This window comes from Haemaphysalis longicornis, unplaced genomic scaffold (genome assembly GCF_048455015.1).
Source record: "Haemaphysalis longicornis isolate Haplotype H1 unplaced genomic scaffold, Haemaphysalis longicornis Haplotype H1 scaffold_9, whole genome shotgun sequence".
NCBI classification, from domain to species: Eukaryota; Metazoa; Arthropoda; class Arachnida; order Ixodida; family Ixodidae; genus Haemaphysalis; species Haemaphysalis longicornis.
In genome coordinates this window covers 73,017,612-73,030,869 of record NW_027526460.1, presented here as the reverse complement: position 1 = coordinate 73,030,869, position 13,258 = coordinate 73,017,612, and the positions used below count along the sequence as shown (strand labels likewise).

General features: G+C 51.0%; 1 protein-coding gene across 2 annotated transcripts; it reads right to left on the bottom strand.

Annotated features, from left to right (window-relative positions):
• Positions 1-2,600: 2,600 nt before the first annotated feature.
• On the bottom strand, positions 2,601-4,158 carry LOC144153869 (uncharacterized). Of its 2 annotated transcripts, XM_077685601.1 has the most exons (6): positions 4,007-4,158; positions 3,770-3,900; positions 3,148-3,250; positions 2,983-3,028; positions 2,793-2,925; positions 2,601-2,732 (listed from the first exon to the last, which is right to left on the bottom strand). In XM_077685601.1, the coding sequence occupies exons 2-6, from the start codon at positions 3,806-3,808 to the stop codon at positions 2,619-2,621; spliced, it is 435 nt and encodes a 144-aa protein (XP_077541727.1). In that variant the 5' UTR covers positions 3,809-3,900; positions 4,007-4,158; the 3' UTR covers positions 2,601-2,618. The 2 variants fall into 2 exon arrangements, with proteins under 2 accessions (XP_077541727.1, XP_077541726.1); XM_077685600.1 differs by lacking the exon at positions 3,148-3,250 and having other exon boundaries at positions 4,007-4,157.
• Between the last annotated feature and the right edge of the window lie 9,100 nt (positions 4,159-13,258).

Here is a 13,258-nt window from a genome sequence, read left to right as displayed (position 1 = left end):
GCTCGCTGGCTACGCCAGCTTGAGCACAGTGGCGAGCATGTACAGAATTGAAAAGAAAAAATTAAAAATCTGAATACAAAAGGGAATTTGGATGGGAAACTACGCTTTAGAACAAACCCTCACTCACTAAGATCTCTGAATACGAATAAATAAGATCACATGAAAACTCACGTCGAAGAGAAAACTTACACACGTGATGTGAACGTTTCCCTCAAAAGGTCTAACGTTACGCTGCACGCAAGTGAGCAAATTCTGACTTTCCTAGGCCAACCTCTCCAATAAACATATTTCTCTCTCTCTTTCTCTCTCGGGTGCAAGGACTGACACCCTTCTGCGGGGCTTATACTTCCACAGTTCCAGTGAAAACTTTAACTAAAGAACGCTTGAAAAGACCCCCTTATTCAGCAAAAGATTTGCCCGATAACATGAAAGTTCTCCCCCTTCGAGCCGAAGTATTGTGCACTATGGTCAAAACACGGCAAGTTTCCTGAAAGGTCCGCGGATTTCTAAATTACTGTCTCCGTTAATTAATTACGCGAAACTCAGTAATGCGTGGCTAAATTACAGCTTCGCAGGCTTGTGGATGTGAAGGGGCGTATATTTTGAGCGTCCCGAAAATCTTTGGCCTGAACGGGCGTTGTCTAACCATTCTGAAGGCACCAAAAGGCGCAAGAAAGGCGCTAAGAGGCACGATTTGCGTCGCCGTTATCAAGAAAATCTTTTGCTGATAAGGGGGGTCTTTTCAAGCGTTCTTTAGCGAAACTTTTCCCTCAAAGGGTGTAGGTATAGCCCTGTGAAAGAGAGTCAGCACGTACACCCTCAAGGGAGTCAATGTTTACACCTTTTCGCGCAGCCTAATGTTACTCCATGGTTACACCTTCGAGTGAAAAGTTTTGCTAAAGAATGCTTGAAAATACCCCCCTTATCAGCAAAAGATTTTCCTGATAACGGCGACGCAAATCGTGCCTCTTGGCGCCTTCCTTGCCCTTTTCGGCGCCGTCGGAATGGTTAGAAAGCGCCCGTTGAGGCAAAGACTGCATGCGGGCTGAGTTGAGACGTACGTATTTCGTCCCCATGTACACCCGTGGCTAGTAGCGCTAGTTCTGAAGCTTTCAGCCTTAGCTTGACCAGGCAAATTACTCATGTGTTTAGTTCCACACGCATTAGGGAACATTATTAGAGCCATTTAATGGCGGTGTCTGTCCGTGAGGGGGCGTTTCTCTGCCCCGATGACGTGTGGAGGTTAGATGGCGGTATACAGTGGCCGGCAGATTTCGTCGTCTTGTTAGAGATTGAGCCCCGCACATAAGCCGTAAGCCTGATTCAGTACTTTTTCAGCAATTTTTTTTTACTCTTTTTCCTTTCTCTTTCATTTCTTTTACTTGGTCTGTTATCGCATTACTGTTTCTTTACTTAATTCAGCGCATGTATTTCTATCGTCGAATAGGACTCCTCTGGTTTGAAGCGAAAATATGGACGTATGTGAACATTATTTGTTTGCCGCTGTGCTTTCGGTGCCTCTGATTAGTGCTGAACGCTTTGGTGAGTGGAGCAAGGGAGGACAACAATCGTGAATCATTTTACGCATTTTTATTGACCACGAAGGAAATATATTCTCTGCCAGGGCACACTTGCTTTCGAGATGAAGGAGCCCGCTGGCCAAGCAAGTAGGCGGGAGACATAACCAAAAGTCTTTTGACTCATGGCAGCGTCAACAGACACTGACGCCGCCATCACTACGAACACCGGAACGCGCGCACACTGTTTATTTCCGGTGGGTTTGAAGCAAACGTCCCTCTGGGGGTGAAAGCTCAGTCGGGGTTCTCCACAGGCTCACATCCTTCGCACAGGTAATGCACCACTCTGGCAGGGCTGCTTGGCTCCTCTGTGACGATCTGCTTGGGGCTTAGCGTCACTGAGGCGCTTTGCGACAGTTTTTCGCATTGCCACCATGCATAATCGAGCCCTTCACTGCACATTTACGTACAACACGTATCGATACTGAATCGCTAATCTTTGAGCAGCTACATCTGATAACACTCTGGTATGGCACGCCATGGTTTATCTGGACACAAATTGGTGCAGTTAGAGCTACTGAGAAAACTAAACAGTACGCCGAGTATTACACCCAACTCTACGAGTGACGAACGGTCAGACTTCTGTCCGCATGCTACTTTGCCGGCGGCTACGCCGAACTCCTCTGTACAAGTTACACAAAACAGTCCGTTTACCTTTTTCGCCGTCCGGGGCCAAATCCTGGGAGGATACGTTGCCTAGAATGAACACTTTCACACCAGCCAGAAGACGAAGTATCCGAGTGAGAACTTCGCTTCATGAACGGTGCAACGTTCACACGGGGTCAATGGCTGTCCCTAACCGCACTCCTAGCGAATCATTTTTGGAATTATGCTCACTAGGAGTGCGAACTTGCTCGCTCTTTTTTTTTCTCTCCCAACTTTAATGAGCGCCATTATGACAACTAAGATTTGCTAAAATACTGTTCGAAACGAGGTACAAGAGACCGACACAGTACTTGATGTCGCTCGAGCCGACAGAGCCAGCGAGCCGCATCGACTGTGTACAAACGACAAAGGCAGAACTCCGGTTTCGAACAGGGTTTAATTCCAAGACAGGCGCAGCGACGGACAGCTCGACTCGAACGGCATCCGTGAAGGCTCGATGACGGCACCGTCCTCCAAGGTGGTAACCAGGACGCATAGATAGGAGGCGGTCTGCACCAAGAGGCAAATCACGTCAAAAATGTTACGTTTAGGGAGATCACCATTCCTTACCGATTGCAAACAGGGTTTAATGATTTCAAGACAGGCGCAGCCATGTACAGCTCGACTCGAACGGCATTCTGGACGTCTCGATGACGGCCCCGTCCTGCTCGGCGGTGGCCGGTACGCATAGGCAGGAGGCGGTCTGGAACAAAAGGCAAAGCACGTTAGAAAAGTAATTTCGAAGGTAATCACGGCTTACCGAATGCGGGGACCATGATTACGCCTGGCAGGAACGGGAAGGGACGCTGAAAGGCAAAGTAACAGACGAACAGCGACAGAACCACTTTTATTACCAGAAAACACCTCTGTACAAAACACGCGTCGTCTAGCTCAGTAGATAGGACAGATGGAGACGTGTGCCTGCCTAGCCAGAAGAGTAGTGCATGTTTGCGGGAAGGAGCAAGTGCAATAAGAGACGACGCAAGGGTCAGGGAAAGGGGAGGGCGGAGGCGGTGCCGGACGCGAACCTGAAAAGGAACCGAGGACACCAATTCCATCACTCGCCTTTGCCACGACCCCAATTTGGAGCCGCGGACCGCAAAGCTGCGTTCCGTGCTTCAGTGATGCTCGTTGAAGGCGGCGACTGTATTCCGAACGCCGCGCGAACCGAGGACGTGCGAGCGGAAGGCCTTATCGAAGTGCATATACCTCGGCTACCGCGGCGTTCGGAAAGGAAGACCGACTATCACCACAACCTAGCGGGGCTTCCGAGCCGAGTCCGACGCTAGAGGCAGTGGCGAAGGGCTCCAACACCGCCACTGCGCCGCTGTCCCGAAAGCTACAGCCTAACGCGCACCGCAAAGCTTTGGCGACAGTCGTAATCCCTGCGTCGCGACGGCCCAGGAAACGTCCGGCTCCGAGGCAAATGTGCGCTCGGTTAGGAAAATTCAAATACGCAAACGTTCAGCGTCGTGAAAAAAATGATACAAAAGCCGGTTTCGTGGGCACACCGCACGTCGCACCGGGCCTTCAGCCACGGAACTCACCACTTGGAAGAGTCGTCGGTGAAGACTGTGAAGCAGCATACCATGAAGGAAGTCCGTGAGGCCCTCGTGGGTATTGCTTGTCCGAGCGAGCCGGTTGGGAGCGGGGATGGCACAGGCACAACGAAAAACGACTGAAGGAAACGAAAACGACAACACTTATGGCATTAAAACACCTCTTAGCGCGAGCGCGAACCAAACTTCCCCAATAGACAGTATACCGCGTGGAAAAAAACTCACCTGTCCATTGCCGCCGTCACCGCACCGCCAGCTACTCTGCGCCCGATGCGCAACAGGCGCAGGCAAGATGGCGTACCCCTTGTTCTAAAACGCGCTTCTCCTGGCATTACAGAGCGCTGCTATTGGTCGGCTACCGCCTACCCTTCCACTCTTTCACATCGATATCGTCTTCCAGAACATTCTGCCAGTTGTAAAACAAAACGAAAAAGTTATCGCATCAAGTCGCAGCCGCGCGGCCACCGGGCATGCATGACAAGGCATTTTATGCTGCATCACGGAGCAAGATAACCTTCTTGCTTTGTGGTTCTTCATGTCGGCTAGGGGCTTCGGCTGGCGCGATTGCACGGTCCTATCGAGCATGCGGCCGTTACCGGCCGTTTTCCGCGGCTTTTGAAATCGAATAAAAAACGCCACGTCTTGAAGAAACAGTCGACTGCGCGGGAACACAAATGCTACTGCGTACGAGTCATTGGGCCTCAACGATTTTCCACTTCTGGCTCCCTGCGGGCTGCCCGCGGGTAGTCCGAGGATTCCCCGAAGCCATAGGTATACACGGGAAAATCGAATGTTGGACTGCTTCTCGGGGAGTCCGCGGTGAGCCCGAGACTGTAAATCGAAGAGGCCCATTGATTGATTGATTGATTGTAAGGTTCAACGCGCCGACAAAATGAAGGCGATGAGGCGCGCCGTATAGTGGAGGGCTCCGGATTGATTTTGACCACCTGGGGATCTTTAACATGCGCCGGAATCTTCTATATACATGGGCGGTTTGGCTCTTCGTATCCACTAGAAAAGCGGCCGCCGCGGCCGGGACTCGAACCCACGTCCCCGTTCTCAGCAGCACAACGCCTTAGCCACTGAGCCATCGCGGCGGGTGCGTACGAGTCGTGACCACGGAGCAAGATATAAATAGGAGCGCCGACTGTGGCCCAGAAAAAATCTTTTGCTCGGGACGATAATGTCCACGCGCCGCCAGCCGCCCAGCTTTCCCTTTGCTCTCTTCCTCCTTCGTTTGCCCTCTCGTCGCTGTGCCTCTGTACATGGTTCTCGATCCCCTTCTTCGCTCTCCCCAGAGGCGTCTTTTCTTTCGCAACGACGTCTGTCGTATGCCTGTCCTACTATGCAGGAGGAATGCCTGCACGCGCGGAATTTAAACACCCGTGCGCAGCCGGAATAGACGGTGCAGATAATCGCACGCCATCGCATACATGGCGATCGGTTATTCCCTATCAGGGGTGTTTATTCTGACATTATGAAGACCCGCTACAAATATTGTACTAACCCAGCAGATGTAAGACGCAACTGAACGACGACGACTTCAGAAGCACCAAAGAATGAGCAAGAGTAATATGAAACGCCACAACATGCAGTCTAGCGTGATTCTGCTTACGACAAATCGATGCAGCGCAAAAATTTCCCTCTGTTGTTGGCCCGCTCTCCGGCCGCGTGCTTCATTATTTATGCCGCTTCTGCGCACAAACAACGCTTACAAGGGTCGCCCGGAGTCTCCATCGGCAAACGGCAATGAGACACACATTTCTGTGCCAGTGACTGAATTGGACGGCTGCCCTGTTGTAATAAGTATACAAAAACACTGTCATCTTGATAAGGCACCCAAGAATATCAAACGCAATCCTCATTGTAACTGATACCGCAACTTACCGCCCGATGTTCACTGTCGCTCTATGGTCGTGTTATCTCGTCGATAACGCCGTGGACTCCAAATAAAATGCTGCGATTTGTATGGCAGAAAATTTGGGCCTACGAGGGTTCCCGGCGTTTTTTTTTAAGTGCGAATGCACTTTATAAGCGACCCCAAACCATCCACCGCCGGCGGCGGCGGCGGCGTCCGCAGTGCTCCTCTATATTTAAAAAAGAAACAGCATCCGGCGCCAGGTTTCGATCCGAGGACATTGCGGCCGCAGCGCGACGCTCTACCGACCAAGCCACGGACGCGACGCTGATATCAGTGTTAGTGACGCGCCTTATATCTTTAACGCATTCAAACTACGTCGTCAGCGGCGTGCGTTGGCGACTCAGCGGCGTTATAGCGGCTTGATAACTGCGTGGTGTACACGTGATACTACAAACCCGATGGAAGAGATGGAAGAGAAGGCGGCGAGGCGGTGGGCTGCGGGGGCCGAGCGCAAGCGCCGCAAGCGGGCCGACAACCGTGCATTCGCACTTTCACATTCTCCCCCTCGGGGAAATGCGGGGGAATTTTTTTTTCTTTAAGCGGCTGACCAGCAAAACAACCGGCTCGTCAAACCTTTTCTTTTGGCGAGTCATCACCACAGAGATATAGGGTCCAGACGAATTCAAATATCACGAAATGAAGGCTTGTGAAAAGACCGTACTGTCAGGGCCTCGATCTTGATCAGATTGCTACGTCGCGGGCAGTCGCGGGTAATGTTATCGCGTTTCTGTTATTTTCTGATGAGCGTGTGAGTGCCGGTTCGTTTTCTAGGCACACTCTGTTATGGACGTAAGTTGGAGAACGGCGAGAAAGCTGAGGGAATTTTGTAATCGCTAGTGATCAGAACCAGTTGCTCCTTTCGCCTTTTGTAAAACCTGTTAAAACACAGCCGAATTGGTGTTCACAAATTTACAAAACGGAGTCACATTTTCGGCAAGCACTGCGCAAAAGGTAGTGTTTGTATAGCAGCCATATGTCTATATGTGCGCTCTACATTTTGTTTTCCCGCCATGCAAACCAATCCTCAACGTATCTTTGCCGTGCCGTACGACCACTGAATTCCTTCGGGTTCGGGTTCGGGTTACCCAGAAGGTGCTGTCGAACAAGTTAGTAAAGCCGTGCGAAGGAGGAGCGCAATGAACGCGAAGCGGCGCCAACGCAGGCCCAAAGTACTCCGTGCCCAAAACTACCGTCGCCGAAGCAGACGACAAAAGCCTACGGAATGCGTTCCGCCAACGCGCCCGCCGGCGCACGGGGAACGCCGGCCGCTTAGCCGGCGGACCATTCGCTGCGCCATCTACATTGTGCTCCGCGAGTGATGGACATTAAAGGCCAACTGCACTCAAATTTCACCTCGGCCAAATTTGTTTTTAATGCGTAGTAAGTACCCCCAAATAAGCTGAGACACAAGTGGTAGCCCCGTGAAACGCCTCGTTAATCAGTCAGAAGCGTTTAAAAAGGCTCCGCCGCAGACCACTCTGCACCTGCTGGCGGATCGCGTAAACAGCCATGACGCGCCTGTGACGTTCCAGCCTACGGTGGCTTTTTCCTCTGGCCAGCCACGCAGCGGGAGAACCGGTCGAGCTCTGCTGCCCCGTGCGCGCGTAGAGCTTGCGCGCAGACATTCTCCCGATCTGGTGACCGTCCGGCCGCTCGCTGGACGGCTGCAACGTCACTGCAATGGCCGCGCTCTCCTCGGTTTCGGTTTCAAAATCGCCGATTTTTGCTGGCCGCTTGCGGCGTCCACGTGCGTATTTCAGCTGTTGTATTTTGCATGTTGCTTTCTTTTTAAGCAGACTATACGGAAATAGGGTTTTCAAGAAGTCGAAATTTTGAGTGCAGTTGGCCTTTAAGAGCCCGCAGAAGAGAGCGAAGTCGGCGCTCCTGTTTATCTTGCTCCGTGGTCGTGTCTGTAAGAAAATTAGTGCCCTTTCCACTCTGTGAAGAAAAGTGACCTGCGGAACTGCACGCAGTCCACGGAGTGCATGAAAGGAAACACGTTTTGTTCGTAAATAGTGACTGAGCATACTTCCTAGCCAATTAGCTGAATGAAACTTGGAAGGACCCAAGGCTCAGTCTCGCGGACAAGCTAGGAGCTGACTCCCGCTTCGTAGGCATCTCACTGTTCATGTAACACACCAACCCAATCCGCTCGATCACTGAGAGGACACCGGACAAGTCGCATTGGGCCGTTTGACGTCCGCGTTTAAACCTCCCGCCAGCACAACGGAGGCGCCATCAGTAAGGACCGCGTGCACGCACCCCTCCCCCTAAGCCGTGTACTCCGGCAACCGGTTATGTGCGCGGGATTAGAAGTGAAAGAAACCTGAACAAGTAATACTGCCCCACGTCGGCGTTTTAAGCGGGCAAATTGCCCTTCATCCGGGAGGTATTCGCAGCTACTCGACGAGCTGGAACTAGAGGGCGCATTGTGGCGGTAGCGGCTTTCTATACATGGCGAAGTTGCGCAAAACAAACAAGGTCAAAGAAGAAACGACAAGAAAGTGCGCGTGTCCTTTCGTTTCTTATTTGCCCTCGTTTGTTTTTGCGCAACGTTGCCATCTATCGCCTCCAACTAGGCCGGCTCGCGGTATGGCTTCCTATTCACCTATTCGCGCTTCTGTTATCCAAGGCAAACGATCCCTTAATATTCCATGTGCTACCATCCTCGAGGCGGAACTCTATGCTATTGTTCAAGCCATAGACTACCTCATGTTTGACTTTCCCTCCTCCGTGCCTTCCCAGATACGCATCCTGACAGACTCTTTCGAAGCCCTACAGACTCTAAAATGTCCTACGTCGACCAATACCATCGCCAACAAAATCATTCATCAGATCTCCATCCTTAAATCTAGCGGCATTCATGTTCGCATCGACTGGTCACCTGGACACGAGGAGTCATCACCGTGAACCAGGCAGCCCACTCGGCTGCGCGGGAGTGTATAACCTCTAGTCCTCCGCTGCTACCCGACTTGGCTCCTCCACCTACTGAGACATTACCACCAGCGATACAGCTTCTACGTTGCAAAAAGGAAAAAAAAAAGACAGCCTCAAGGCCCTGACTCCAACCGGCTTTTTGTCCGACCTACCCCCGCTCCCAAGATCAGCCGAAATTTTCATAAACAAATATTTTGCTAATGCTAGCCTTACCCCTGAGACCTTCCGTAAATGGTACACCCCGTCTCTACCACCTCGATGTCCCTTCTGCGCCTCCCCCACTCCCGCCAATCTCTAGCACCTAATTTGGCACTGCTTGAAGTTCGCGCGCTACAGAACCTTCAAGCCTCCTCCAAATACAGCCTCTCTTTACATCGACCCTCGTACACTGGAACCCTCCATGCTGGCTTTACTTTTCCCTAAAAAGCGGTCTAGCGCGAGCACTCTAGAGTCGTGAGCCTGCTCTCCTCACCCCACGCGGCCTCTTCAGCATTCTTAAGGAGCCCACCTGTTTTGGGTCGAACTGTACGCATTTAAGATGTCCCAAGTTACAACCCCCCCCCACTTCTACTTCCCCTTCCCCCACTTGACGTAGAGTCTTCCTGCCACACTAAAGGCTACCTCCTCCTCCTGTTCGGGCCGACGCCATTCCCACTCCTCCTCGAAGCGAACGAAATGCGTCCATCCTATACCGAGTTAAAGCTGGAAGGTCTCTAGCTTTATTCTAGCGGACAAACATGGAACCGTCGGTTTCCCGCCCCCGTCGTAGGCATACTGTCTAATACACCAACCCAGACCCAAACCGATTACGAAAGACAACAGACAGGACGCATTGAGCCATGAAAATTGCACATCTAAATGTCGAACCAGCGCAACGGGCGTTATCGGAAAAAGCATGAAGGCCCCCCCCCCCCCCCCTCCCAACTTGTGCGCGCATTAACCGGCAACCAGTGATCTGCGCATACGTATAGGGACCGGGCGGCCGTTGTATGGCACCACCGTCGCTTCAGCGAACAGCGCCGCCCGTGGCGAACCGCTCGTCAGTGGAATGCAGGTGGCGGTCAGCGCAGCGTTATTGTGCGTGGCTTTCTGTCGTTTTTCTGCGGTGCGGCTTGCAAAGCGTGCATAACCACAAAGACTTTTTTCAGATCAGACAATCTTGAGCGCGGATGTGACCTTTACGAGGCATGCCATGTATGTGATTTACGCCCATACACAGTATTTACAAATAGCAGACGACGCTCAATGCGCCAAGCTGGAAGTCAAGCTGGAAGTGAAAGTCCGTTCCTTCATGTAATTTTTTCATGCCTGCATGTAGTTTCGCGTATCGAGGAGTATATTGCAGCTAAATGCTCCCACAAAGCCGGTGTGTGCAACCGATCCTCGAATGCTGCGGCGCTGGCCTTTTGCAGCTGATGACAAAACGGCGTCGACGTCGTGCACAAGCGAAAGACAAAGTTGGGGGGTGCCTTCTAAGATTTACCTCAAAGCAGAAATTGTGATGGACGACGCTTCCGTAACTTTATTACATACGGCTGAAACGTGCTTAATTTCACAGAAATGCTCTTACTGCAGTCATCGGGAATCGTTGATAGAATAAATACCGCATGATAGTAGAACGTTATTGCTTGTCGTGGAGAAGCATTGATTTATAAGAATTGGAATGGTTTCTGGCTAGTTGGTAAATGGTTTTTCAAAAACCAATTCCCGCGTGGCTGAAGGAAGCTAGACAAGAGGGTGCCCGAAGCCTGTACTCAGCTTCACAACTGAATGCTGCGGTTACAAGCTGCCACCTACGCTTGAAAAATCATGCACTCCTCCGTCTAACGACGATGATGGTTTATTGCAAAGCTTCCTCGTATGAGTTTCCTTTGTTGCCTACTGGATTTAAACTTTGACTAGTTGAGCTTCGAATTTGATCAGCACGCTGTTCGGTCTTTTGATCGCAGCGTCTTTGACCATTTCCCATTCATTTCGCACGAAGGAAGCTCTGCGTTCAACCATCGTAATCATTTGACGAGGGGCTAGATGACTTTGCTGCTTAATTTTCAACTTCCATGCACCCCTCTCCAAATCTAAGCTTTTTCCAGCGTGTCGGAAATGTGTCTGTGCGGGAGGACTCGGGCTGATGCACCCATATTTGAGGTAACTAATCGCGCGTTTTTGGTGTCTTCACAAGGCATTGCACGATTTGTTAGGTACTCTGTAAAGAATACTTAAGCATTAAAAAACACCGGCTGACGTTAACACTGCCACAATTTTTAACTATCAGTGCCAGCCTTTATTCCACGCAGGTGGTAAGACGGGAAGGGGAGGAGGGGTGCATGGTTTGTGGCCTGTGCTGTTGGGTGGGTGAATAACTTTGGCACTTGATAAAATGACCGCCACAAACGTGGGAGTTCCACTTCGGCTTTCAGGCTCCCATGCTGTGTCGCTCACCAAAACCGAAGGCACAAACCTCACGGTTACAGAAAGTGTAAACTACCGCAACGTTTCTACGGCTACACGGTAATTCACATCGTACGCAAGTGCCTTTCTCTACAAAGCACACGTATCGAGGTATCCCAGCGCTAAGGCTGGCGCGGAAACCGTAGTCATTGAAACCTGTGAAGATAATTTAAAGTGGTAGAAATGAATACTAATATTTCTAATAGTTTTATTCCTACTCAGATAGAGCGGAGCCATGGACGTAGAGCGCTGCAAAAAGCGCTCAGCCCATTCCCAACCTTAGAAGCATCCAATAAGTTTGCGTAGCCGTTAGTGCATTTAAGAAGAAATGAATACTAATAATAGTAGTTTTATTCGTATTTAGAACGGGTGTAGCCAAGCGCAAATCGCTGCAAAAAGCACTCATGGCATTGCAGCCGATACCCAACTTTAGAAGCATCCGACAAGTTTACGTAGTCGTTACTGCATCTAAGAACCCAACACATCTGTCTAGACTTCGTTTCATCTCACATGTCCGCTCACAACACCACAAAAACATTCAAAGCATCGAAGTAAACACGACATAAACGGGAGGCTGTGTAGTCCAATGCACCGGCTCATTCCACTGACGAGGGGAGCGCCGAGTGGTGGCGCCACCCGTCCAGCTGCCCGGTCCCTTAAATGCACCGGCGAAAATGCCGCTCGGGAAGCCTTTCCAGTTGAAGAATTATGGGCTCACGCAACACCCTCTAGAAAGTTCTTCCAGTTGGTGTTGGCTCACGCCGGCGTCTCAACCGGGCACATACTCGGCGAGGTGGAATTTGAGGCGGCCGCGGTGGCGGCGGCTTTCGGTCACTTTAAAGGGACCCAGAAAAGCCTTCTGTAAAAGTTACAAAAGGCCTGTATTGTCGCGTAGCACCAATATAGATAGCGATGCAATGCCGTTGGAATTATTGATCTACATTCAGTATTAGCTGCGCCAGAAGCAATTAAATGCACCTCTCCCCACTTGCCGATCGACTCCTCCTCCCTCTCTGCTTCCTTCAAAGCAGCTGGAAACACTGGGAATAGCCATGTGACATCGCGACGAATTTTTTATTTCTCTATGCTACCGTTCCATCGGGCGAGGGGGAAACGTACTCTCGTACTCAGCGGTCGCGGTGCGCGGCCGCCTTTCCTCCTCTCTGGAGTGGGCGCGCGATCACGGCGGGCGCGGCGCGGCTGCTCCTTTGCCTTGACCAGAGTCCTTCAATGCTTTACTGGTCACGAAACTTCGGCGCTCGTTTCATATAGGGACCGCGCGTGCCACTACAGGCGCCACCGCCGCACGAAGGTCATCCAGCCGCCGCGCGTGCGGCGTATTGGCCAGCTCTTGGCGTGCAAACGCTTGCTGCTTTTGGTGTCTGCGCGCTGATTAAGTGTGTTTTTTTTTCGTAGTAGATAGCGATGAATAGTCCAGTCATTGTGTATATCACCTGCCTTCAATGGGGTTTTATTTCTCGAAGTAAATTACCGTAGACTTCGGCCGCGAACGGCAACGGCTTCTGTGTGCTCTCGCACAAGCGCTGCGCCGTCGTGTTTACGGATTTTTAAATCTATATTGCTTCTTTTCTTAAAGCAAAGTTCTAATTACCACGTATACGGTAGCTGTGTAGTCACGGACTGCTGCGGGCCTATCGATAATACAATAAAAATTGCGCCCATCTCCCCGCGATGGGAACCCTCTGTAGATGCGACGCATCGTGGGGTTCACTTGGTGTTTCCGTTGGATTGATTCTGAAATCGCGTGAAACGTGTCGGGAACGCGTATGATTATTATGTTTTATGATTATTATTATGTCTTATTGGCCAATCTTGGTCAATCTCTCTAAGTGGTATGCTTGGGGCTTCACTGTCGCAACGACCTTTACTCCATCATTGTTGCTGTAAGTGGGAGCTTCTTTTCTTTTATTGAAAGTGTTAATCATTGTCCCATCATGCGTTGTATCAGTAGCATCTTGACGTAGTTTGAATGAGTCAAGGATATAAGGCGCGTTCGTAGCATTTGATTCTGTCGCGGTTTTGTGGCGCAGTGGGAAGAGCACCATGTACCTCGCGTTCCCCCCCCCCCCCCCCCCCCCCCAGGATCGTGGGATCGGAACCGGGCGCCGCTAACTATTATTTTTTTTATAGTGTAGGGGGAGGGGTGTGGA